The sequence below is a fragment of the Rana temporaria genome, chromosome 8 (assembly GCF_905171775.1).
Source record: "Rana temporaria chromosome 8, aRanTem1.1, whole genome shotgun sequence".
NCBI classification, from domain to species: domain Eukaryota; kingdom Metazoa; phylum Chordata; class Amphibia; order Anura; family Ranidae; genus Rana; species Rana temporaria.
The window spans coordinates 53,984,531-54,010,871 of NC_053496.1; the positions used below are offsets into that span (position 1 = coordinate 53,984,531).

The window sequence follows — 26,341 nt, forward strand, 5'->3', positions numbered from 1 at the left end:
CTAGTGAATATTAATATAATTGGTATTTTCTGTTATTGTTGTGGAAAAGACAAAAAACGAGTACATTCCACAGAAAAACTTTCTGAACATTAAGTTTTTTCTCTCTCTGTTAATTCTACTCTCTGTAAAGTTGTAAAAAGTTCTTAGTGTTTTTAAGATAAGCCCTTGTTTTCAGAACACTACTCTGGAAAAACTGATCTAGATATTGCACCATCCTTGATGTTACTGATCCTATGCCATTAAAGCGGAGGTTCACCCTATATTTCAAGTTAGTGTCAATCTAACAACTACCCATCATGTAAGCACACTCCGTTTTTTTTTTTTTGACGATTGCTTATCTTTGTAATGCCGCATTTAGTAAGCTGTCAATCATCCTTTTCCTGCGGGGAATGGGCGTGTATTAACTTTTCCCCGAGCGAGCGCGCTGTCTCCTGGGAGTGAGTGATGAGCCTTCACTGGAGACGCGCTGTACTGTAATCCCGTGGGTCACGTGACTGTGGGCTTCACAGTGCCCACAGTCAAGATGGAAACGTCCATCGCTGCATTTTATAAAATATTCTTTGCGGGACAAAACCGATGCAGCCGGCTAGACGATTCGGACACACGAGTTGAAGATTACTAAAGGTAAGAGCGCCTGAATTTTCCCAAAAAAATAAAAAAACAGAAAACCCACGGAACCCCCGCTTTAACAATAGGTCTAGCAGGGGGGTTTTGGGGGTCTTTATGTATTTTAGGGAGGTTGGTATGCGGCTACTGCTTGGTACCAAATATTTTTTCTCTTTATTTGTTAGTACTCTAGATTGGTAGCCCGATTCAACTAAAGCAACCAACTTCTCCCTATATTGTGTAGTAGGATCTCTTTACAGCTTTTTATAGGTCTCTCTATCAGATAACATTTCTGTAAGCTGATAACATTATTTAGCTAAAATGACCACCCCTCCCCCTTTATCCGCTGGACACTTCCTTTCTTATAAAATAAAAATGTGGTAGTTGTGCGCTGCCACCTAGTGGTGAATAAATATCATACAATTTCAGTGACACAAATGGGGTGCAAATATATAGACGCTGCTGCAATCACCTGGATGTTCTCACAAAACAACAATGAGTGCTATAAATGGGGAATGTGTTAGCGCTGCTATAAACTACAAATATTATAGTGAAATACTGACCAAGTGAATACAACATTCATGCAACGAAACAAGGTGATGAATGATTAGTCCAAATGAATAAAAATGAATTGAAATTAAACAAAAAATAGATGTAAATATTCTTTTTATGAGAGATGTACTTCAATGTGAAAAAAAGTGCTTCACTAACAAGACAAATCTGTGACCTGGTGCTCCCTTCACCAGGTGCAATGGAAGTGCACCTCCTTCATAGACCCCAATAGGGTCAAATATGCTCAGGACTGAGAATGGTTCTCATCAGCAGATAATTCCTTCATGGTTTCTGATGGTTCCTATAAAGACCCTGCAGGGATCTAACCCACTCTGCACTGCGTATACTTCTTCTTTAATATTTCCTCTGTGATGTTCACCAGCAAATCCAAACCAACATAAATATAAAAAGTGCTTCCTATAGTGCAGTACCAGGTGTTAAGTGTAATGAAACCTCACCACCCCAGCTTCATACATACAACTCACATTTATTTATATAAAAAAAACAGCATAATAAAATCCAACAGGTCTCATGCGCCACCGCCAGGCTCTACCTCTATGCGTTATGCTACCAATCTTCGTAGCTTCATTTGGAGGGCAAGTCAAGCGATTGTGGGGGGGTAAATGTATAGTAATTGTGGTCTAAAATCAAATAAAATTGCTGATTTGCACAAACGCCATGAGCTTTGGCGATTTCAGAAGTCCGCGCATGCGCAGTATGTGATTTTCTGCATTCTAATGTAGTATTCTGTGAGCGGGCGTGTAATCTACCAACCCGGAAGTTTGCACATGTGTAATTTATTATTATAAGTAAACTGAAAGGAAAGACTACAGCTACAACAAAATGGCCGAAATGTAGGGACAAAAACGGCAGATGATAGAGGTAGATTCATGATAGAACAATACAAGTCATGATGTAAACACAGTACAATGATGGCTAAAAACAAACAGATCAATCCAATACTAATAACAAAAAAAACAAAAAAAAAAACGAATTGGGCTACCTAATAACTGTAATACAGATGGGCGCACCTCTCATGATGAATAATGCTCAAATATGTAATCAAATGATAGTGTCTTGAGCAATACATATGAATTTACTATTAGGTATGTATATGTGGATTTATGGAATGTGCTGCAACTATGAATAATCTATATCTCCATCCCCCTCTCCCATTAAGCTCAGTCATGGAGAAAGTGTGGGGAGTGGGAGGGGGGTACGTGTTTTCTTTGGTTTCTTTTCTTTTGGGGGTTGGTAGGGGGGACGGAATGTAGGTTTTGGAATGCTATATGAATGGAAATGTAAGGTGGAGACACCTATTTCTAAATGTTGTTAACCTGAAAATGTATACAAGTAAAAAAGATAATATACAAAAAACTATGAATAATCTATAATGATGTATAAATACTGATAATACAGAAATATTAAGATGGAGGGAAGATGAATGTTGAACAGCTAGGGAAGATGGGGAGGCATCAAAATCTAATATTAAAATGTCAAAATTAATAGTCACTGATTAAACAATTAACATCAAACTCGATGTTATGGCCTAACAGGTGAAAAGTCTGCATTTCATGTATCCAAAAAGATTCTCGTTGGCTGATAGTAATAACTTTATTACTTCCCCTCCAATGAGGATAGTATTTTTCTATTCCCCAAAAAATGAGTGACGAAGGCTCTTTATTATGGTAGCATAATGTTTGGAAATGCTATGTTTCGGATAACCTTCATTGATACTTTGCACATGTTCTCTGATTTCCACATAGGTCTCTTGGTTCTTCTGATATACTGTATCTGACATGGACACTGCAGGGCATATACTACTCCTTCAGTTCTGCATGTTATACAATCTTTAATTTGATATTCTTTTCCTGTTACCACAGCAACAAACTTATCTCTTTTGATGTTCTCTTTCTTCGTTTTAGTGCATGCATAACATTGTTCACAAGGGAAATGAAACGTGACTTTTTAAATTTTTTTTAGAGGATCTACAACATTTCTCGATATTATATCCGTAGAGTCGGAGCTCTTCTGTATGTATATTTAGGTTGTGTAGGTAAAACTTGCATAAGATGTTTATCTGCTGTAAGGATGGGCCAATGTTTTCTGAAAATGTTCTTGATTTTTCTACGTTGTATGCCGTAATTAAGAATAATGGGAATATTATCTTGATATATGTGTCGCTCTTCATTTTGTCTTCCATTCATGTTTTTCTCTCCATCTGACCAATTTATTTGATCTTTTGTCTGATGAAACCTTTCCGGATATCCTATATAACCGTCCCTTCTGTGCAATTTCATTTTAATCTCATGAATTGTCCTTTAGGGACATTGAGTAACCACGGGCAGTGAACATTTTTGATAGGAATGAATACATACCAATCTACAGTTTAAAAAATGTTTTTTGTTTTGAAAGATCTATTGATCGTTTATTGTTAAATCCCCAAAAATGGATCTGTGTTGAATCATAATCCCACGAGAAGGTAATATTCTTGTCATTCTGATTTAATCTATTTAAAAAAAAAATCTAATAACGCACTAATTTATTCATTCCAAACCATATCATCTATGTATCGTTTATACATTTTCAATTGTGTAGGTGTGTCTTGATAAACACTATTCTCTTTCTACTCAGCCATAAAGATGTTTGCAACGCTTGGTACAAACATAGGACCCATTGGTTATTAGACCTGCAGACAAGGGAGGAAGAATCATCATTCAGAAAAATGAGGTATATAAAGCAGAGCTAAAAAGACAAAGATGTAGATACATATATCTTATTAAAAAGTAATCTGATAAGAAGTTACAAAAAATTGTTGGAAAAATTGGTAGATAAAGGTCTAAAGAGAGGTATTTTAAATAAAAAGGAAAGTAAATGTTTAGTGCAAGATACCGGTTATCTACACAGTCCCCAAAATGCATAAAAACAGTATAAATACTCCAGAACGTCCTATTGTAAATGGAATTCAATTTGTTGGAGCTAGGATGGGACAGTTTTTAGATCATCATTTACAACCGCTAGCACAAAAAAATAGATCTTACTTGAGGGATACAAAGCATCTCATTCAATTGTTGGGAGAATTATAAATAGACAGACCTTGTATATTAGCTACAGCTAACGTCAACTCATTCTATACCATAGTAGGACACCAGGAGGCAATGAAAGCCACACAGTGGGCATTAAAACATTTAAGTGACACACCTAGAAAACTAAGAGCATATTTGATGGAAAACTTGAATTATTGTTGGTCACATAATTATTTTTGGCACGACAACACATACTATAAACAAATCAAATGTATTGCAATGGGTGCTAGGTTTGCACCAAGCGTTGCAAACATCTTTATGGCAGAGTGGGAAGAGAATAGTGTTCATCAAGACACACCTAAACAATTGAAAATGTATACACGATACATAGATGATGGTATTATATTTTGGAATGGAGAAAAGAGCATTATTAGATTTGTTAAATAAATAAAATCAGAATGACAAGACTATTAATAGCCTTTTTGTGGGAGTATGATTCAACACAGATGCATTTTTTAGATTTGACAATATCGATGATCAATAGATCTCTCAAAACAAAAACCTTTTTTAAAACTGTAGATGGGAATGGATACATACCAATCAAAAGTTGTCACCATGCCCCGTGGTTAGTCAATGTCCCTAAAGGACAATTCATGAGATAAAAAAAGAAATTGCACAGAAGAGCTGGTTTAGAGAGAACAGGCAGAATTAATTGGACTAAAATATGTACAAAAGGGATATCAGGAAGATTTCAAACAGATCAAACAAGTTGGTCAGATGGAAAAAAAAACATGAATGGAAGACAAAATGAAGAGCGACACATATCAAGATAATATGCCTATTATTCTTAATTATGGCATACAACATAGGAAAATAGAGAACATTTTCAGAAAACATTGGCCCATCCTTACAGCGGATAAACATCTTATGCAAGTGTTACCTACACAACCTAAAATTTCATACAGAAGAGCTCCGACTCTACGGGATAAAATAGCGAGAAATGTCTTAGATCCTTAAAAAAACCAAAAACAAATTCAAGTTTTTCTCAGGAAAGTTTTTTTTTCCTTGTGAACAATGTTATGCATGCACTAAAACTAAGAAAAAGAACATCAAAAGATATACGTTTGTTGCTGAAGTAACAGGAAAATATCAAATGAAAGATTGTATAACATGCCAAACCGAAGGAGTAGTATATGCCCTGCAGTGTCCATGTCAGATACAGTATATCGGAAGAACCAAGAGACCTATGTGGAAAAGAATCAAAGAACGTGCAAAATATCAAAGGTTATCTGAAACATAGCATTTCCAAACATTACGCTACCATAAGAAAGTTCCTTCGTCACTCATTTTTTGGGGAATAGAAAAATACTATCCTCATTGGAGGGGGAGTAATAGTTATTACTATCAGCCAATGAGAATCTTTTTGGATACATTAAATGCAGACTCTTCAACTGTTAGGCCATAACATTGAGTTTTATGTGAATTGTTTTATCAGTGACAATTCATTTTGACATTTTAATATTAGATTTTGATGCCTCCTCATCTTTCCTAGCTGTTCAACATTCATCTTCCCTTCTTTAATATTTATATATTATCAGTATTTATGTATTATCAGTATTTATACATCATTATAGATTTTTCATAGTTGCAACACATTCCATACATCCACATATACTCACCTAATAGTAAATTCATATGTATTGCTCAAGACACTATAATTTCATTACATATTTGAGCATTAATCATCATGAGAGGTGACCTCATCTGTATTACATTCATTAAGTGGACCAATTTGTTTTTAATTTAGTTTAGTATTGGATTGATCTGTTTGTTTTTAACTATCATTGTACTGTGTTTACAGCATGACTTGTATTGTTCTTGTTCCACTACAAATCCCCCTCTGTCATCTGCCATTTTTGTCCCTACATTTCGGCCATTTTGTTGTAGCCATAGTCTCTTTTCAGTCTACTTATGATCTTAATTGTGCAAGTGCGAACTTCCGGGTTAGTGGATTACATGGCCGCTCACAAACTACTACATTAGAATGCCAAAAAAATAATATCACATAGCACTCATGCACAAATCGGCAATTTTTATTGATTTGAGTCCACAATTACTATAAATTCACCACATCACAACCACTCGGCTTACCCTGCAGATGAAGCTACAAGGATGGTAGTGTAACACGTAGAGGTAGAGCCTGGTGGTGACACAAGAGACCTGTTGTATTTTACTATGCTGTTTTTTATATAAATAAATGTGAGTTTTATGTATGAAGCTGGGGTGGTGAGGTTTCATTACACTTAACACCTGGTACTGCACTTTTGGGATAGAGATGTTTTTTTTGCATGCAGGAAGTATAAGGCATGCACAGAAGTTGCCAGGCCAATGAGAGGTTTAGAGAGGTTTATCTCCACCACTAACAATAATGAGTTCCAAATTAGTTAATTAATTACATGCAATACTACCCATGTAGTGTACACCTTAGAGTGCCCTTGTGGGCTGATTTATATAGGGCGTACAAAAAGACTTAAGAATTCAGATTGCGGAGCATATTCAGAATATAAAATTGGGTTTTAAGGACCATAGTGTGTCATTGCAATTTTAGCTCTTTCATAGCCAGGACCCTTCAGGTTTAAAATTCTGGGGTGTTGATCGGGTCAAACCAGTGTGAGGAGGTTCCAATATAGTGAGGGATGCCGTGTCGTGAGGCCACGCCCTCAGACAAGGTCGTAATGATGAAACATAAGTGTATTTTTAAGGAGGTTGGGGTTGCAATAAAAGATAAGGTCATGCTATGTAGAGTTTTTCTTTTATGTCTGACTACCCATGGAGTGACTTGCAGCTCTAACCATACCTGCCATTTTGATGACATCTCTTTCATTATATATATATCTACTGTTGGTGAGTTTGAACCCCAAGGGGAGAGTGACCCATGCGGTGAGGATTTGCTTTTTTTTCCCCCCATGAAAGTGGAGTTACCCTTTAATGCATTTGTCATGGACCTTGGAATGATGAGGTGTATCTCTTTGAAATCTGTTACACAGTGGGGGGTCTTCTGCCCTGTCTTAAGGCTAACCCCCCCTCTCCATGGTCTGGAGGAAAAGCATTGTTCTGTGTCTGGCTATTGTGTACATTGATTGCCCCCTGGGGCTTCTGTCTCAATACACATAACAGTCCCTCCATTCAAGCTATCGGATCAATCCCTGCTGACTCATGTTCAAGTCCTCATTTGCATGCCTAAGAGGACCTGAAGGAGAACTCCATGTACTTTACAATTGACCAATAGGAAAGCGATTGTTGGGGGCGGGATGTTCCAAATTCTGTTTAAAAGTGTGTTGTGTACTTCCAATAAAGGTCTTCCTGTTTGAACTTACATACAGCCTGCCTGGTGTTTGTTCTAATGGATCCCGAACGGCACATAGCTGTAGTTCGGATCCCGGAGCCTTGGATGACCGAACCATCAGACGTTGCGATCTGCAAGCTGACTCACTAGTAGCAGAGGAGTGTCGGGAGAGCGGAAGCGAGCGAGCAAGGGTCTCGTTACAGCATTCTCTGCCTTAAGGTAAAAAACCTTTAGTATGCAGCCCCCTAAATATTTAGTGTGCCAATCTTGATCCAGCGCTGTGCACCAAGGCAGAGGCTCTCCCCCCTCCTCATTGGCTGACACACAGCAGCAGGGAGCTATTGGCTTCTACTCCTGTCAATCACAGTCAGTTGGGGAGCAGGAGCCAGGGTTGAGCCGTGCTGTGTGTGTCTTATGCTAGGGAGGCACTCAGCAGGGGGGAGGAGCCAGGCGTGGCGGTTGGGGACCTAATAAGAGGAGGATCAGGGCTGTTTTGTGGAAGACCATTTCACAGAGCAGGCAAGTATGACATGTTTGTTACTTCACAAAAAAACAAGGTCTATCGTCACTTTTATATTTCGTTCATGCAGAGGATCATTTGTGTATCTTTCTGTTGAGGGAGAAAGAAACAAATTTCAGAATGATCATTCACAGTCTGATTAACCATTTTATGGTCAGAATAAAACAAAACCAAGCAGTTCATTTTAAATGGCTTTATTGTGCACACATAGATAATTATAAAAATTATATATACAGGATTTAAGTCCTATCAAGCTTTTAAGAATCATCTCCCCCCCAGGAAAATACAGTGTGTACTGTAAGCATTCTGTCAAAATGTTTCCAAATTTCCAAATTGATCGTTTGTGTATCCAGTAGTCATGAAGAAACTCCTCTGAAGCTTGATTGATGAAGCTTTGACAATAGCTCATGGAACTTTAACAGCATGCATTAACCTGGTTAAGTCTTTTGTATTGGTCTGGCTGTCTATTAGCACAAGGCTTGATCGCTGGTGATTTTCAATCATCTCTGCAATACTGTTGAATTTCTGTGTAAAAAGAAATGCATGTTTGTTATTGGGCAACAGCACTAAGCAGATGAGATATTTTTCCAAACGCAAAATTTTCTATAACCCTTGGGGCTCTTAACCCCTTCCCTACCGACGCATTGTCAAATGACGTTGGCAGGAACCCTCCCTCGATCCGGGTGGACGTCATATGACGTCCTGTATTCCCGGCGTTCTAGGGCGCGTGCGCCCGCGGCACCATTTGTGACCCGGCGCACGTGCCCGGCGGCCGCGATTGCCGCCGGGCACCCGCGATTGCCGGTGATCACGGCAGGAGTGTGGATCTGTGTGTGTAAACACACAGATCCACCTCCTGTCAGAGGTGAGGAGACCAATGCTGTATTCCCAGTACAGAGGAACACACATCGGTCTCCTCCCCTTGTGAGTCCCCTCCCCCCTACAGTTAGAACACACTATAGGGAACATTTTAACCCCTTCAGCGCCCCCTAGTGGTTAACCCCTTCCCTGCCAGTCACATTTACACAGTATTCAGTGCATATTTATAGCACTAATCACTGTATAAATGTGAATGGTCCCAAAAACGTGTCAAAAGTGTCCGATGTGTTCGCCGCAATGTAAAAAAAAAAAAAAAACGCAGATCAACGCCATTACTAGTAAAGAAATTTATAAAATAAAAATGCCATAAATCTATCACCTATTTTGTAGACGCTATAAATTTTGCGCAAACCAATCAATATACGAATATTACGATTTTTTTTTATCAAAAATATGTAGAAGAATATGTATCGACCTAAACTGAGGGAAAATTTTTTTTTTTTAAATAAATTGTGATATTTATTAAATAAAAAAGTAAAAAATTGTGTTTTTTTTTAAAAAAAGTCGCTCTTTTGTTTATAGCGCAAAAAATAAAAACCGCAGAGATGATCAAATACCACCAAACGAAAGCTCTGTCCCCCCCCCCCCACAAATAAAGATTTAGTTTGGGTACAGTGTTGCATGACCACGCAATTGTCATTCAAAGTGCAACAGCGCTGAAAACTAAAAATTGCTCTGGGCAGGAAGGGGGTGAAAATGCCCTGTATGGAAGGGGTTAACGTCAAACCGTACCTTAGTTGAAAAGTGAATCTGTGAGGATAAAAATATGGGATCTGCCATTACTGAATTCTCTTTAAAATGTGCAGGTTCTTTGGCAGTCATCCCGAGTTTGATTTCACTAGGTAGTGGATCACAGACCTTTAAACAAGTATGATAAACTAGAACAGGGGTGCAAACCAAGCAGATATGCTTGCACATACTTTCAATAGCTTCTAACTTCATCCACAAAGTCACCTTAAGACATTCCGTAGGACTGTGTCCACAGTGCATGGGTTAACTGCTTGTTTTTGCCTAGAGGGGAGAGATATGCCTCAACTACTGCAACTCCCTTATCATTGGCTTAGCTTTAAATGAGTTATCCCTTATTCACTCCATCATCTCTGGAAACTTTTCTCTTCCAAAAAGCCTATCCTGCCCCCACCTAACAATTGTACTTTCATTTTCTTCATCAGCTCATCCCCACAGGTATTACCTTTTGTATCACTTGACCCTCCCTTCTAGATTGTAAGTGCTAATGAGCAGGGACCGCCGATTCCTGACGCTATATAAAAACCTGCATAATAATAATAATATACTTACCTAATCCATCGATCCCCTGAGCGCAAGACCAGGCTCTGACACTCCTGCCTCCCTGCATGCTAGCAGTCTTGTGTATGGACTGTTCCTTGCATCTTCACATCCAGAACCGGTCTATGGGCGTGAAGATGCCAGGAACAGTCCACCACCGACGGGGGAGCACCGATTTCTTTTTTTTTTCTGAACACCCACCAAGAACCCAAACGGGTTACTGCTTCGACACATGCGAGATGAATGGGGGAATTTCCTGCTACGCTATTGTATTCCAGTAGTGCAACTCCTCTATGCAGTGAAGCAGTATATAGTTGTTCGATAGATAGTGGTTGTAATATCTTGGCCGATTTATGTAGGATATTGTTCTAAAGTATCATATTGACCAGGAATTCAGTTGAGTTGTCCAAGCCAACTGAATTCCTGGTCAATATGATACTTTAATACAATATCCTACATACAGTAAATCAGCCAACACTCTACTGCCAGAATACACTGATCAGTGCTGCAGCCGATAGCTGGCAGTCAAAAATATAAAGACTGTGCTGTTCAGGAGGAGTTGATCGCTAGCTCAACTCCCCTCAAATGGAGAATGCCATACAGGGTTTGAAATTCTGCAGGAACATGCTGAATTTTCATCCACGCATGGCCAACTTTAGTTGTACAAAAAGAAATTCAGTTACCGAAGTTGGGTTTGTCCTACACCGTCAACAGAGTCTTTAACCACTTGCCGACCAGCTGCCGCAGTTTTACTGCGGCAACATGGCTCGGCTGGGTGAAACAATGTTATGTTACGTCGCTTCGCCCTGTGGCCACTAGGGATGCATGCGCAGTGCACCCGCTGCTCTCCCCCGGAGCCGATGCGAGTGCCCGGCTGGCGCGATGACCACTGGGCACCCGCAAACGCTTGTGACAGAGCGAGAACCGGAAGTAAAAACCACAGAGTAGTTATCAAATACCACCAAAAGAAAGCTCTATTTGTGGGTAAAAAAGGATGCAACTTTTGTTTGGGTACAGCATCGCACGATCACACAATTGTCAGTTAAAGCGACGCAGTGCCGAATTGCAAAAAGTGCTCTGGTCAGGAAGGGGGTAAAATTTTCCAGGGCCGATGCGGTTAATTGTACACTACATTACCAAAAGTATTGGGACAGCTGCCTTTACACACACATGAACTTTAATGGCATCCCAGTCTTAGTCCGTAGGGTTTCAGTATTGAGTTGGTCCACCCTTTGCAGCTCTAATAGCTTTAACTCTTCTGGGAATGGCTGTCTGCAAGGTATAGGAGTGTGCCCTTGGCAATGTTTGACCATTCTTCCAGAAGCGGATTTGTGAGGTCAGACTGATCTAGACAAGAAGGCCTGGCTCGCAGTCTCCACTCTAATTCATCCCAAAGGTGTTCCATCGGGTTGAGGCAGGACAGTCAAGAGCGAGTTTGGGGTGGAGGAACTTGACTGGCAACCGATAGAATACTTTTGAAATTAATTAGAGTGGAGACAGAGCCAAGCCTTCTGGTCAATATCTGTGCCTGACCTTAAATGCTCTTCTGGAAGAATGGTCAAACCTTCCCATAGACACACTCCTAAACCTTGTGGACAGCCTTCCCCAGAAGAGTTGAAGCTGTTATAGCTGCAAAGGGTGGGCTAACTCAATATTTAACCCTACGGTGCGTGTAAAGGCAGGTGTCCCGATACTTTTGGTAATATAGTGTATGTAAACCTGCTTCTAGGTGCCAGGACTGCACCCCCTGCTGCCAATTTAGCAGGTTTTAGCTGATCAACTAAAATGACAAGAGTTTGCCATATCTTTCAACTCCCACAATTAATCAGCAGCATAGAAAAAGGTAAAAAACAAAAAGGGAGACTTGTGTTGTGGAGTGTTTTGAGAGGAGAAAGGTTACTTTTTAGTGTGCAGGTCTACTTTAACTAAAAACTTTATGGGCAGAATGTACCTGCACTATGGTTAGCCAGGCTATAGATTATGCAATTTTATTTCCTTCCACAACAGGTGGAAAGAAAATTGCTTAATTGTTATGTATTGATGGGGGAACCCCTCCAGCAGTGCTATTGTGTTCTGCCAGTGGGGAGTCTTCCCCCGACCCTTCCTGTCAGATTGTATCTGCTTCCCTTTATGGGAGGTATGGACAAGCAGATACACTGGCAGATCTGCTGGTCCAATTACAGGCTCAAAATAAATAAATGCACATTTGTTTGAAAAAAAATGCACATTTGTCTGAAAAAAAATGTGCATTTATTATTTTTTCTAAAAAATAAACATCCTTTAACATAAATAATGCCCTGTACACACGATCGGTTTGTCTGATGAAAACGAACCGATGGATTTTTTCATCAGATATCCGATGAAGCTGACTTTCATCAGTCTTGCCTACACACCATCAGTTAAAAATCCGATCATGTCCAACGCGGTGACGTAAAACACAACGACGTGCAGAGAAAAATTAAGTTCAATGCTTCTGAGCATGTGTCGACTTGATTCTGAGCATGCGTGGATTTTTGACCGATGGATTTCCCCACAGACGATCGTTTTTTTTCTATTGGTTTTTTAACCATACGAAAATTTTAAAACAGGTTCTATTTTTTTTTCACCGATGGGAAAAAAACTGATGGGGCCCACACACGATCGTTTCTTCCGATGAAAACAGTCCATCGGTCCGTTTTCACCAGACGAAGCGATCGTGTGTACAGGGCATTTGTAAATAAGTCAGTTATGCCAGAATGACGGAAAGCTGAGGAGGCCTGAGCAGTGGCAGCAGCCAATGGGGCAATAATGTACACATGTATATGTAGAACAGATGTTACATGGGTACAGTATATGAACTACTTTAAATGCAGGATCTTACTGCACCCTAACTTTAATGTCTTCAGGCATCTCTTGAGTGCATAGTCTTGCACAGCACCAAAAAATTGTGTTTATGTTAGATAAAAATTTAGGTAAACCAATTTTTTGGAAAAAAGTGCATCTGAAGGAATTCTAAACAACATTTTTTTAACCACTTGCGGACTGCCTACCATACATATACTGCTAGTACATTATCTGACACTTCCGGGTCAAGTGGTAGGTTTCCGGGTCTGGGGTACGCACCCCAGTGGGCGCAGATCAGTGGGTATGGCGGACTCAATGTCCTCCCCCCACTACACTGAATCACAGGCTAGGCACACAGTTAACCCTTTGATCACCCCTCTTAACACCTTCCCAGCCAGTGTCATTAGTACAGTGACAGTGCATTTTTTTAAGCACTGATCACTATTAGTGTCACTGGTCCAAAAAGTGTCAGTTAGGCCTTGTACTCACGGCAGGACATGTCCGATGAAAACGGTCTGCAGACCGTTTCCATCGGACATGTCTGGCCGGGGACTGCCCGGGGACTTCTGTTCGATGGCTATACACACCATCGAACAGAAGCCCGCGCGTAAACATTACGCGGGGCGTGTCCGCGGTGTCGCCGCGTCGATGACGCGGTGTCGCCGCGACAATGACGCGGCGACGTGGGCGGGCCGCCTTAAATATGCTTCCACGCATGCGTCGAAGTCATTCGACGCATGCGAGGGATGCGGGCGGCAGGACATGTACGGTAGGTCTGTACAGACGACCGTACATGTCCGGGCGGACAGGTTTCCAGCGGACTGTTTTAAAACAAGTCCGGGAAACAGTTGTCCGCTGGAAACCTGTCCGATCCGTCCCAAAATGGTCCGCTCGGGCCAACACACGGCCAAACATGTCTGCTGAAACTGGTCTGCGGACCAGTTTCAGCAGACATGTTTGGTCGTGAGTACGGGGCCTAAGTGTCCCATTTGTCCACTGCAATAACGCAGCCCCGCTATAAGTCGCTGATCGCCGCCATTACTAGTAAAATAAATAAAAATATCCCATAGTTTGTAGACACTATAACTTTTGTGCAAACCAATCAATATATACTTATTGGATTTTTTTTTTACCAAAAATATGTAGCAGAATATATATTGGCCTAAATTGATGAAGACACTTATTTTATTGGACATATTTTAATGCAGTAAATAAATTAATTTTGTTTTCAAAATTTTTGCTCTTTTTTTGTTTATAGCGCAAAAATAAAAACCATAGAGGTGATCAAAAAACACCAAAGGCTCTATTTGTGGGAAAAAGGGACATACATTTTATTTGGGTACAGTGTTGCATGACCAGGCAATTGTCAGTTAAAGTAACACAGTGCCGTATCGCAAAAAATGGAGGGAGGTAAGTCTTCCAGAGGTCAAGTGGTTAAATAAAGTAATATTTTTTATGCAAGCAATGTTCAGCAGAATTATGTGATTTTATACAAAAAGTCAACACTCCACCTGATTTTACTGACCAACTTTGATTCCCTCTTTAAAAGTGTTAATAACCTGGAGCTTTACATATTTAACCATTGATTCAATTAAATTTGACTATTTAAATAATTTTTCAAATATAGTAATATAAAATGCCAAGTGTTTTTCAGACATCTTACTGTAAAAATAATGCTAATTGTTTTTAATTTGGAGCTTATGGTTCAGAAAATTCTCTCAAGCTTTTCTCCAATTTGTAAATTGGCCTCCTTTTGGTGTCAACATTTATTTACGATTCTGGCAAATGTGCAAAAATTCAAAACATTCAAATCTGTGCATATTTAGCAGGTACTTGGTGCTATTGTGTTAGAGCAGAAACATCTTATAAATAAAGAATATTCTCAATGGAAAATTAGTAAATGGATTCCTGAAAGCTTTTTATATGGCTGTAAAAATCAAGGTTGAAATTCCTATTACACAAGATATTATGTATATATACCTCCTCTCCACTTTTCTCTCTTCCAAGAGCATATTGCTTAGTTGACTCAATAAATCTCACTGGAATATTATATACTCTTTTCTTGTAAAAAACTACAAGGGTGAATGGCTGTTTCTGGTCTTGACCGGTACTTCGCCTTACCAAAAAGGCACCATCCTGCAGGGAGAGAGACATTAGTTCATCATTGCTGTAATTAAAGTCGATCTAAGCCCAATCACTAAAATCTCATAATCTTTAACATGTTATTATAATGAAAGAAAATACAAATTTGAGTGTTTCAGTACACTTTCTGTTTTGGGGTGACAAAGCTATGTCCCTTTGTTTGCCTCGGTTGTCAACTCATAATATGCGCTTCCAGGGCTGACTGCAAGCAGGGATGTGCTGTTGCTCTTTGTGCAGGTATGGGCCACTATTGTCACCATAAGAAAGCCGACAATTAGAATGACATGTAGTTGCTGCTGAAGCGCATGCATGTCAACAGGAAGTGGCTGAAGGAGCTTGGCAGCTCTGAAATACAACAGGATGGAAAAAAAAAAGTATTTTCGAAAACAAACATATCTTATTATATCATATTAATACATGGAGATTTAGTAAACTAAATGTAATTTTGTTGGGTTTAGAGCTACTTTAATAATATAAAAATAAGGGAACATCTGAATTTGTTTTACAAAACAAAATCAAGCAAAAGCATAGCCAGTCAGGTTCTTGATTTCATTTTTCAAGAATAAGCTGAAGCTTGACTGGTTTCAAGTGAGGATAAAAAACAATACCTTGCAGGCTGCTTGCAAGGCCTCTTCTGCTGCTTTGCGGTCACACGATGATGAGTACCAGTCTTTATTAAGCACCCCAGCATCCTACAGTCAAAAATTAAATGTAGAAGATTAATATAAACAAACTATTCACAAAGACTGGACATGGAAAAATAAACACAGACGGGATATATATGAGTAGTCAAACTCGAATATACAGAGTCTTAGGTTTGGAGTAACTTTCTGCAAGACTAATTCTTCAGTGGTATTACTTCCAAAAAAAGGTTTAGGAGCTACTATGGAACATGTAGGGCCACTTATTTGTGCCGTCACATGACAAGCGCGCCAAAACCGCGAAAGAGAATACTCTGCAAAGGAGTGGGTCCAACCCTTTTCTTTTTCTCACTGAATACCAGAACAGTGGCTGCAGTCACAGTTTAGCCCATATTCCTTTCGTCTACCTTGAGGAGTCAGATGGTAACTAAGATTGAAGCCCTATATGGCCATTTTAAAGCGGTAGTAAACCTCCATGCCGAGGGAGCGGAGCGCTGTGAGTGGCCGGAGCTGCGATTTCATCACTCCCGTGCAAGAGAGCGGGAGTCTTTTTTCCGGCAGGGTCCGGTGTCTGCCGGACCTTTCAGTTGGGAACTCAGAGCGCATGCGCAGCTGAAGTCAGCGGCTATATGCAAGGGGAATGTCTCCTAAACCATACAGGTTTAGGAGATATTCTTTTTACCTACAGGTAAGCCTTATTATATGCTTACCTGTAGGTCAAAGTGAAAAAAAAGGGTATACAACCGCTTTAAGATTAATGTTCATTTTGCTGTAAAAACCCTGTGCTTAGGAACGAGATCTTCAAATTACTCTCTCCCTAGAGGCACGCACCAAAGTTAAATTCTTTTATCAGAAACAGATAGATAGAGATAGAGATAGAGATAGATAGAGAGATATATATATCTCAGAAATCTGGTTGCAAGATTGCCACCTGCTGGACATTTAGTTAACATAGCCCACTTCTGCATCCTGGCTTTGTGGAAATCATCCTTCCCTTGACAGCAAGGGCTTGTTAACACCTGCATCTAACCCATTTATTCACCAAGTGCCATAGATGGGTAGAAAGAAAGCAGGATGGAAAAATTTTTGAACACATTTTTAGCAGAGTATTTTAGCCAAAAATCCTATGTTATATCTGTGGTGTTCCTACTCCTTGGAGGCAGCTAGCACTGTGAACCATATAATACCTTATTTTAAGTGGATAACAATTATTTTATTATATGTACAAAAAAAGTGATGCACTCCTCTTATATACACAAATACAGTGCTTATGTAATCCAAAGGAAAAACGTTTAAAAAAACATATGTAATAAATGATCACCTCATTTACCATGGTAAGTATCCAGTGAAGAAATCATTAAGCGAGTTCAAATGTGTCCTTTACACTTAAATAAATTATATAACCACAAATAAATGTCTCAAAAAAAATCCAGTGCTTCTTCATCCAACTCTTAATATATGCTCCAGCGTTGTGGACTAAAAAACACCTTCTTCTAAAAACACGAGACCTGTGCTCTCTTGGTGCTCACACTTAAATTGTTCACTCACCAGACCTTCATGACCCTCTTAACTTAACCACTTGCCAACTGCCCAGCTGGGAAAAAAATGTAATTACTCTGACGATTAATACTGGAGTTAGATACCATAATCCAGGATATTTTTTTCTCTCAGATGCCGGTGTTTCTGACAAAAGTTGTCTGAGTGGCGCATACACTGCCCGATCACTTTTAAAAGCGGCAGAAGGGGTGCCCACCCAACCGTCTGCTTTCCAGTGGTTCTCAGGCTTACCTGGCCGATTGGGAAGCCCGAGAACCTATCCAGCACTGGCAGCGGCTGAGTACAAAGATGAACAAAGGAAAGATGGCCTCCACTCATCTTTATGGCCTAGGAGGACCGGAATGGTGTTACTTGCGGTTCTGGCCCTATGTAAAAAAGGCCATTTTTTTTAAAGGAAAAGATCTTTTGCTTTTAAGGGTAGATGGAGGGATTTGAGGTCTAGATCTCTCCATAAAGAGGACCTGTCATGCTGTATTGTTATAGCAAGGGATGTTTACATTCCTTTTTTTAAAAGATCGTTTAACATTTTTAAAAATGTAAGAAAATATATATTTTTTTAAAGTGCCCCAGCCCCCCTTGCGCGTGTGCAGTGGTGAATGCATAATTAGGTCACGCCCACATATGTAAACAGTGTTTACACCACACAAGTAAGGTTTTGCCATTAATGTCAGAGCGAGAGAAATAATTCTAGCACTAGACCACCTCTAACTCTAAACGAGAGAGAGAGAGAGAGATGCTGAGGAGACATTCGTAGAGAGAGGTAATTATTGAAGTCTGCGCAATTTTAAAGCATAACATGTTAGGTACCTATTTACTCAGCGTAACATCAGCTTTCATATTTGTGTTTTTTTTTTATAATTATATTTTTTCCAAAAAAAACCTCTGTGCAAAAACTGTGACATAAAAAATTGCAAAGACGGCCATTTTTTTCTGCTAAAAAATATATATGTATATGATGTTTGGGGTTTCTAATAACCTAGCAAAACAATACTGATTTTTACTTGTAAATAAAGAGTGTGGAAAGAAAATCCTGGTCCTAAGTGAGTGCACAGTAGCTTCGATTTACACTATCCTTTCAGGCAGCCTTCCAATTCACCTCCTTCCATCTTTTGATCTGTACACCTTTGGATCCTCCAGAATTTAGAGACATTCATTTGTGGTTATATAATTTAGGTATATAGGACATGCTGGATGGACTTTAAATTCACTTTGTTTTTGTTTTTTACTGGAAGTGGTATTTTATCAAGTTTTTCAAGTTTTACTTTGTTTACAAGTATTTATCACAAAATTGAAATAGTTTGAATGTTCTAAAAACTTCTGAATGAACTTCCTAATACTTTACCTAAGAAATTTCATTTCAATTCTGTCCATCTATGGTCAGCATTGCTTTTTTTAAGACTCTAGTTCCCCCACCGATAAGATTATTCTCAACCTTTCGGTCTCTCTATCCTGCAGTTCCTACACCCATCTCCCTTCCATCTTACGTAGGTTTAACATTACAAAAGAGATGGCGCTCAACCCCCCTCCCCCTCCACCCCGCTACTTTTTACGGATACTCCTTCCCCAATAAAACCGGTCAGACTAGTGCTACCATATCATTATAAGGCTTACACATGGTATTTGCCCCTATATTTGAAGGCAAATTTAATATATTATATTTCTCACCCAATAGGGATTTTGGTGACTATTTTTCTTTGTCTGCAATGTTATTAACTCTATAGCATGGTTACATATACCGTATTTATCAGCGTATATCGCGCACTATTTTCCCCTTAAAATAAGGGGAAAATCGTGGGTGCACGATATACGGCGATAGCCGCTTCCCGCACTCAGTTTGAAATCCTGCGCCGACATATACCGAGTGCAGTACACTCGGGTACATTCGGCCAGGCTCGGCTTCGCTCGTGCTCACGCATAAACGTCACAGAGCGTGAGCGCGAGCGATGCCGAGCCTTGCCGAATGTACCAGAGTGTACTGCACATGGTATATGTCGGCGGAGGCGTTCGAACTGAGCGCGGGAAGCGGGGACTCGACGTGAGGCGTGCGCTGGAGAAGCCGGGAGGACACCATCGAGGCCGCAGACGGACGCCGGACCGGACGATGGACGCTGGGAAGACACCAAAACTGTAAGTAATGCAATCATATAAAACATTTTTTTTACAGGAATTTCAGGGGCACTTTAGGGGTGCGCGGTATACGCGGGAGCGCGTTATACCGCGATAAATACGGTATTGAACTACTGAACTACTGAATTGTGAAATACTATGTACGAACGTAACCACTATTATAGCATGAGCTGTACTGTTCTAATCCAATTCCCATCTATTTTGCTGCAAATTAAATTACGAAAATCACAAATTAAAACACATATTAAATATACATAAAAAACATGTGCCTTAGGCTACCTTTTTACCTTTACTGTCCATTAAATTGTATGATATGCTAATCTTTTATTTTGCACCAAATAAAATGTAAAAATTACAATTACGGTATTAGTCCTTATTTTTTCCATACCTGTTCCACAACACTGCCATGTCGACTATGGTTGACCACATAGCGACTTGCAATCTCTGGAAGGCCTGCAATTAAATGAATACATTGAACATGGGAAACCGTTTTTCGTTTTTAGCTAGCTTCATAGGAAATTGTAATAGAATAGAATTAGGCTAAACTATTATTATAAAATATCCATTAGTCATTTTAGCTGACACTGTGTTTAGACATCCATGTTATCTAATTTAAAGGAAATCTATATAATGATATAAATACACACGTTGCTATAATGGGTCTCCAACTGAAAATGCTAGTTACCTAGCCTTCTTTTGACCAGTACTTTAGAAGAATGACAAGCATGCAGGTCACAATTTATAAAGTACTATGCTAAACTGTTGGATGAAAATTTCAGCAAGGGAACAGAAAAGAAGTCCTCAATGGTAAAGAAAAACTGGATGTTCTACCCATAGTGGCTATTTATTCCATGGCAACTTGTTAATAGATTCCCTGCTGTAGGAAAGCTGGGCGCAACCATTTCTAATAGGCTTATAAACACGACCTCTTGCCTTTCACAGGAGGAGATGATGTGATAAAAATGTTAATACTAGGAGTTTTTTCTGTGATCTAATTACTAATTGGTTTCAAACTTGCCTTCATTGGTGCCATTGGTGATAAAGGAAGCAGAGAGAAAGTGAGGATGTTACAGAACACAGACTTCAGAAAGTACACTTCCAATGACATTGTAAACAGTTGTGTGCTTATTTCTGAAAGGGTCATACAGAACTCTGGTTAAGGTGAACTTTCTGACTTTAGAATAATTGCAGTTTTTGGTGGATAGCATGAATAGTTAACCATTTTCACGTGTTGCTGGAATTGCTCTTTAAAGTGTCAGTGTTCCATTTTATTTTTATACTTACACATGCAGGATTTTGCTTATCCCCTAAAAACTCACTTTGCCTTGATGGTGGTGTTGGTGGAACATCTGATTCAATACTTTGTATCCTTTGACGTTCTAAAACTGCAGGTTTTTCTGGTAAACAAATAAAGGGGTTTATTTAAAAAAAAAAATCTTACACGGAAATCCTGATTAATTTGTTGTATCAAAATTTACCACTCCAGCAATATACCCACACGTAGAAGACACATATATGTTCTACTTTTACAGACTAATCTCCAAAAGTTAATTTAGTTTATGGTAAAAAAAAAATCTTTTTAACCACTTAAGGACCCCTTCACGCCGATATACGTCGACAGAATGTCACGGCTGGGCACAATCACGTACCAGTACATGTCTCTTTAAGCCCAGCCGTGGGGTCACAAGCGTGCCACCGGCTACAAAGACACAGGAAATTTGGTAAAAATTTATGGCAAGATGACAATGATCCAAAACACAAGTTGACCTGTCATTGGCTACAGCAGAATAAAGTGAAGGTTCTGGAGTGGCCATCTCAGTCTCCTGACCTCAATATCATTGAGCCACTCCAGGGAGATCTCAAAACGTGCAGTTCATGCAAGACAGCCCAAGAATTTACAGGAGCTGGAGGCTTTTTGCCAAGAGGAATGGGCAGCTTTACCTTCTGAGAAGATAAAGAGCCTCGTCCACAAATACCACAAAAGACTTCAAGCGGTCATTGATGTTAAAGAGGGCAATACACTGTATTAAGAACTGGGGTATGAAAACTTTTGATCAGGGTCATTTGGGTAGTTTCTGTTTTGATTATTATGATTTGCCATTACGATTTAAAAAAAAGAGTAACATAGTTGATTGATAATAAATAGCTTCTGCCAAACACTAACCATAAGCGAAAGAAAAGTTTAAATTCTGTAAACTTATGAGCACAACTGTATCTGCCAGTACATATACATATATATATATATATATATATATATATATATATATATATATATATATATATATATATATATCCCAAAATATATATTAAGCAACAGACGGCATGGATTCATGAAAGACAGAAGTTGTCAGACAAATCTGATTTCTTTTTACGAGGAGGCAAGTACAACCTTGGACAGAAGGGTGGCTGTGGATGTGGTATACTTGAATTTTGCAAAAGCGTTTGACACAGTTCCGCACACACGGATAATGTGTAAGGTAAAGTCTACAGGTACCTACCCACGTGGGTAGGTACCGGAGCATGATGGGACTGTGACATCATAAAAGAGGCCTATATAAAATCGGTGCGAACCGCGCACCCGGCATTGCAGCGGGAAGAAGCATTGTGTCAACATCGGAGGAAGAGAAGAAGGCAGAAGACGGAAAAAAAGAAGAACCGGCGAGCGAGCGGGAGAAGAATTGGGGAGTGCCGACATGACAGCGGAGAAGATGGAAGAAGACCCCCGGAGAGCGGAGAAGACCCCCGGAGAGCGGAAGAGAACCAGACGGCGGTGAAGAAGGCCCCCCCCCTGTAAAAGAGCTAAAGAAGAGACAACCCTGTGTCGTGTGTTAATTTACTTTTACACTTTGCCTCCAGGTTAATGGGTAGGGGTACATTGGGGTACCCCATATTCATTCACCTAGGGTGGGGGGGGGGCGGTATTTGGGGGCCCCCTTATTAAAGGGGGCTCCCAGATTCTGATAAGCCCCCTGCCCGCAGACCCCGACAACCACGGCCAGGGTTGTCGAGATTAGGCCCTGTGCTTATCAACATGGGGACAGGGTGCTCTGGGGTGGGGGGGCCACAGTGTGCCCCCCTGCCCCAGAGCACCCAACCCCCCCACATTGAGGGCATGTGGCCTGGTATGGATCAGGAGGGGGGGCGCTCGCTCGTCCCCACTCCTTTCCTAACCGGCCGGGCAGCGTGCTTTGGATACGGGTCTGGTATAGATTGTGGGGGGACCCCCACGCCGTTTTTTCAGCGTAGGGGGGGTCTCCTTACAACCCATACCAGACCTAAGGGCCTGGTATGCTCCTAGGGGGGGGGGGAACCCATGCCGTTTTTTTTTTTAAAATTTGGCGTGGAGTTCCCTCTCAGGATTCATACCAAACGCTGCAGCTAGAATTGGCGGGAATCCAAGTCGGATCCCCGTTGCTTCTATGATGCGCTCGCTGGAATGTGCTTTGTCTATTCCAGCAAGTGCGAGATGTCGGTACCCTGTCGCCGAGAATCAGCGCGATGCTGTTGTGCTGGAAACACATTCTCGGCAACAGGTACTGTATATGGTCCAAGTTGGTGGTGTTATTCACTTTAAGGTCATCACAGAGCACAAGAGGGCACTCTTTACGTCTGGAGAAAAAGAGATTTAATCTCCAAATACAGAAAGATTTCTTCACAGCAAGAGCTGTGAAAATGTGGAATAGACTCCCTCAAAAGCTGGTTCTGGTAAGCTCAGTAGATTGCTTACAAAAAAGGCCTGGATTCTTTCCTAAATGTACACACTAGAACTGCATACTAATATTTATAGGTAAAGTTGATCCAGGGAATATCCGATTGCCTCCTGGGGGATCAGGAAGGATTTTTTTCTCCTGCTGGAGCAAATTGGAGCATGCTTTGATGAGGTTTTTTTTCTGCCTTCCTCTGGATCAACTGTAAGTATAGGATTGTGTATATAGGATTGTATAATTCCCCCGTCCCTTTTCATTGGTTGAACTAAATGGACTTGTGTCTTTTTTAAACCAGACTAACTATGTAATATGTAATTTTTAATGGAAAAACTCACAGGTCTACATACAAACCTACCTATGTTGCTGTTCAAATCTCTTGGAAGGAAACCAGGTGTTCTCTGCAGAAAAACAAAAAGACTTGTAACTGTAAATTCTGAATCTAAATCAATTTGCATATATACATACATACACCTCGGAAAGCCATTTGAATCTATGCTACCAAATTAGAAATTCTGGTGTTAAAGTGATAGTAAACCAAGCTTGGACACTTGAACCTACAGGTAAGCTTATAATAAAGCTTACCTGTAGGTACAAGACATATGTCCTAAACATGCACCGCTTAGAAGATATTCACTATCTCTGTAGCCAGAGACATTCTTAGCGCATGTGCTCTGCAGGGACGGCATACTTGTACCGTCCCTTCAGAGCTCCATGCCACAGCCATGACTCCTGTGCGCAAGTGGCGTCATTTTGGCTTTGCAATTCAAACGACCAGAGTCAGTGAACCTGGAAGAAAGACCAGGTGAAGATTGAAGCTCTGTCAGCGGAGACGACATGCCACTTTTTAGGGAAGTCTTTTGCATTGCATACTAGCACATTATGACATTGTCTTGCAGGAAGAATTTATTATTATTTTTTTCTCCCTCTTTTACTACCGCTTTAAAGTAATTACAATGCAAGCTTGCAAAACACATTAGGTTTTTAGGTCAGGCATGGCTAATAAATGTAATTTGTTTTGAACTTCCCATCTACTGAGTGAACCAATAAATGACATCACCTTGAAGCTTAGCTCTTGCCAAATTTTTCAATTTGGTTAGAGTAAGAAAGATGTTTTTTTTCTAATTTCTGTAAGGCTTTTATTTCAGCCTCTGACCCTAACCCGGGACAGACACTCTAACCTTTGGCCTTGGTTGAACCTTAAAGAGGAGCTCCCTCCCAAAAAAAAGTCAGCAGCTACAAATACTGTAGCTGCTGCCTTTTAGTATAATAATACTTACCAGTTTAGGGATCCAGCAATGTCCTCAACCGAGCCGATTCTTTGGCTTTGGTCCAGGCACGGCATTATAACTAAGGGAAACTGGCAGTTTACTGATCACAGCTGGTTTCCTGGTGTGCTGCGCTTTCTGAATGGTCCCATAGCCTTCTGGGACCTAGGATGTGGGGGGTGGGGATTTGGTAAACTGCACTACCCTCTACTTTGCACCTGTGCAATTAGACCCCTTTCACACCGAGCCGCCCATAGCGTTGGCGGTAAACCGCCACTATTTTTACTGCTGAAGCAGCACATTGCAGGCGGTATAGCCGCGCTGTCCCATTGATTTTAATGGGCAGCAGAGGTGAAGGAGCGGTAAAACACACCGCTCCTTCACCGCTCCAAAGATGTGGCTAGCAGGACTTTTTTCATCGTCCTGCTAGCGCAACCCTCCAGTGTGAAAGCCCTCGGGCTTTCACACTGGAGACAATGGAGCAGCTGTTTAGCGCCTGCAATTCGCCCTCATTTTTAACGCTATAGCGCCTGCAATACGCCAGTGTGAAAGGAGTCTTAGTGATACTTAAAAAAAACATGTATAATTATTCACTGTATGCGTAACATCTTACTAAACCAAAGCATACAAGCCACAAACGTATGTGCAAATAACCAGATAAAGCGCTTCATGCTATTATTGTGCTGGAAAAATTCATAAATATGCAAAACCGTTCATGATCAAAAAGTGCTTCCAATAAAAAGTGAAAGTTCGAATTAAAGTGCTTCAAGACTCTTGCAGCTTGTTTTCTGCAACAAAGTTACTGTGCTTGCGCAAAGAAAATCCACTCTAATGTCACACCAAAGCCATTCATTGCCAGTGCCCCCTATTGGGCTTACACTCACCAGATCAAGTTGACCACCTAAGCATATAGGTTGCACTTCTGCTAGTTGGAACGCACGCTGGTTCCCTGACAGCCAGAGCAGCGGCTGTTCCTCTAAAACAATCGGCGAATCCTCTGGGTGTCAGGAGGGCACCACAATTGCGAGTGTAACATTTTATTTTTTTATTGAGTGATTTTAAATAAAAATACGATGGCAATTTCCCTCTACTAATTATATGCATATGGAGCACATTGAACATTGACCAGTGGACCGGTAATTACAGCACTGAAAGACCTTCCTAAGTATATGCTTCAGTGGTCAATGTGATCTGGTGAGAGTAAGGCCAGTAGGGGGAATTGGCAGGGAATGAATTTGGTGTGACATTAAAGTGGATTGGATTTGCGCAAGCACGGTCACTTTGTTTCTGCAAAAGTCTTGAAGCACTTTAATTTGAGCTTTCACTCTTTATTGGAAGCACTTTTTTGTCAATGGACCGTTCTGCACTGTATTTCCGTGTACACACTATCGGACATTCCGACAACAATATCGTGGATTCTTTTCCCGAAGGAATGTTGGCTCAAACTTGTGTTGCATACACACGGTCACACAAATGTTGCCGGAAATTCTGTACGTCAAGAACGCGGTCAAGAACAACACTACGACAAGCCGAGAAAAAAAAGTTCAATGATTCCGAGCATGCGTAGGATTTTTGTATGTCTGAATTAGCTACAGACAATTGGAATTTCCGACAAGAACTTTTGTTGTCAGAAAAATTGAGAACCAGCTCTCAAACATTTGTTGTCGGAAATTCCGACAGCAAAATGTCCGATGAAGCATACACACGGTCGGATTTTCCGACAAGCTCACATCGAACATTTTTTGTCGGAAATTCCGACCGTGTGTACGGGGCATATGAATTTTTCCAGCACAAGAATAGCATAGAGCATTCTACCTGGTTATATACATTGCACATTTTGCACATAGGTTTTGTGGTTTGTAT

At 40.4% G+C, this 26,341-nt stretch overlaps 1 protein-coding gene across 6 annotated transcripts in view; it reads right to left on the minus strand.

The window, feature by feature from the left end:
- Nucleotides 1-8,228: 8,228 nt before the first annotated feature.
- Nucleotides 8,229-26,341, minus strand: part of BLNK (B cell linker) — a 310,096-nt gene continuing 291,983 nt past the window's right edge. For all 6 annotated transcript variants that reach the window (XM_040361815.1, XM_040361820.1, XM_040361816.1 and 3 more), the window contains 6 exons: nucleotides 23,569-23,611; nucleotides 20,826-20,903; nucleotides 19,895-19,959; nucleotides 15,790-15,873; nucleotides 15,020-15,175; nucleotides 8,229-8,575 (listed from right to left, as the gene is read on the minus strand). In XM_040361815.1, the coding sequence (XP_040217749.1) occupies nucleotides 8,456-8,575; nucleotides 15,020-15,175; nucleotides 15,790-15,873; nucleotides 19,895-19,959; nucleotides 20,826-20,903; nucleotides 23,569-23,611 (546 nt within the window). In that variant the 3' untranslated portion in view covers nucleotides 8,229-8,455. The remainder of the gene's footprint in view (nucleotides 8,576-15,019; nucleotides 15,176-15,789; nucleotides 15,874-19,894; nucleotides 19,960-20,825; nucleotides 20,904-23,568; nucleotides 23,612-26,341) is intronic.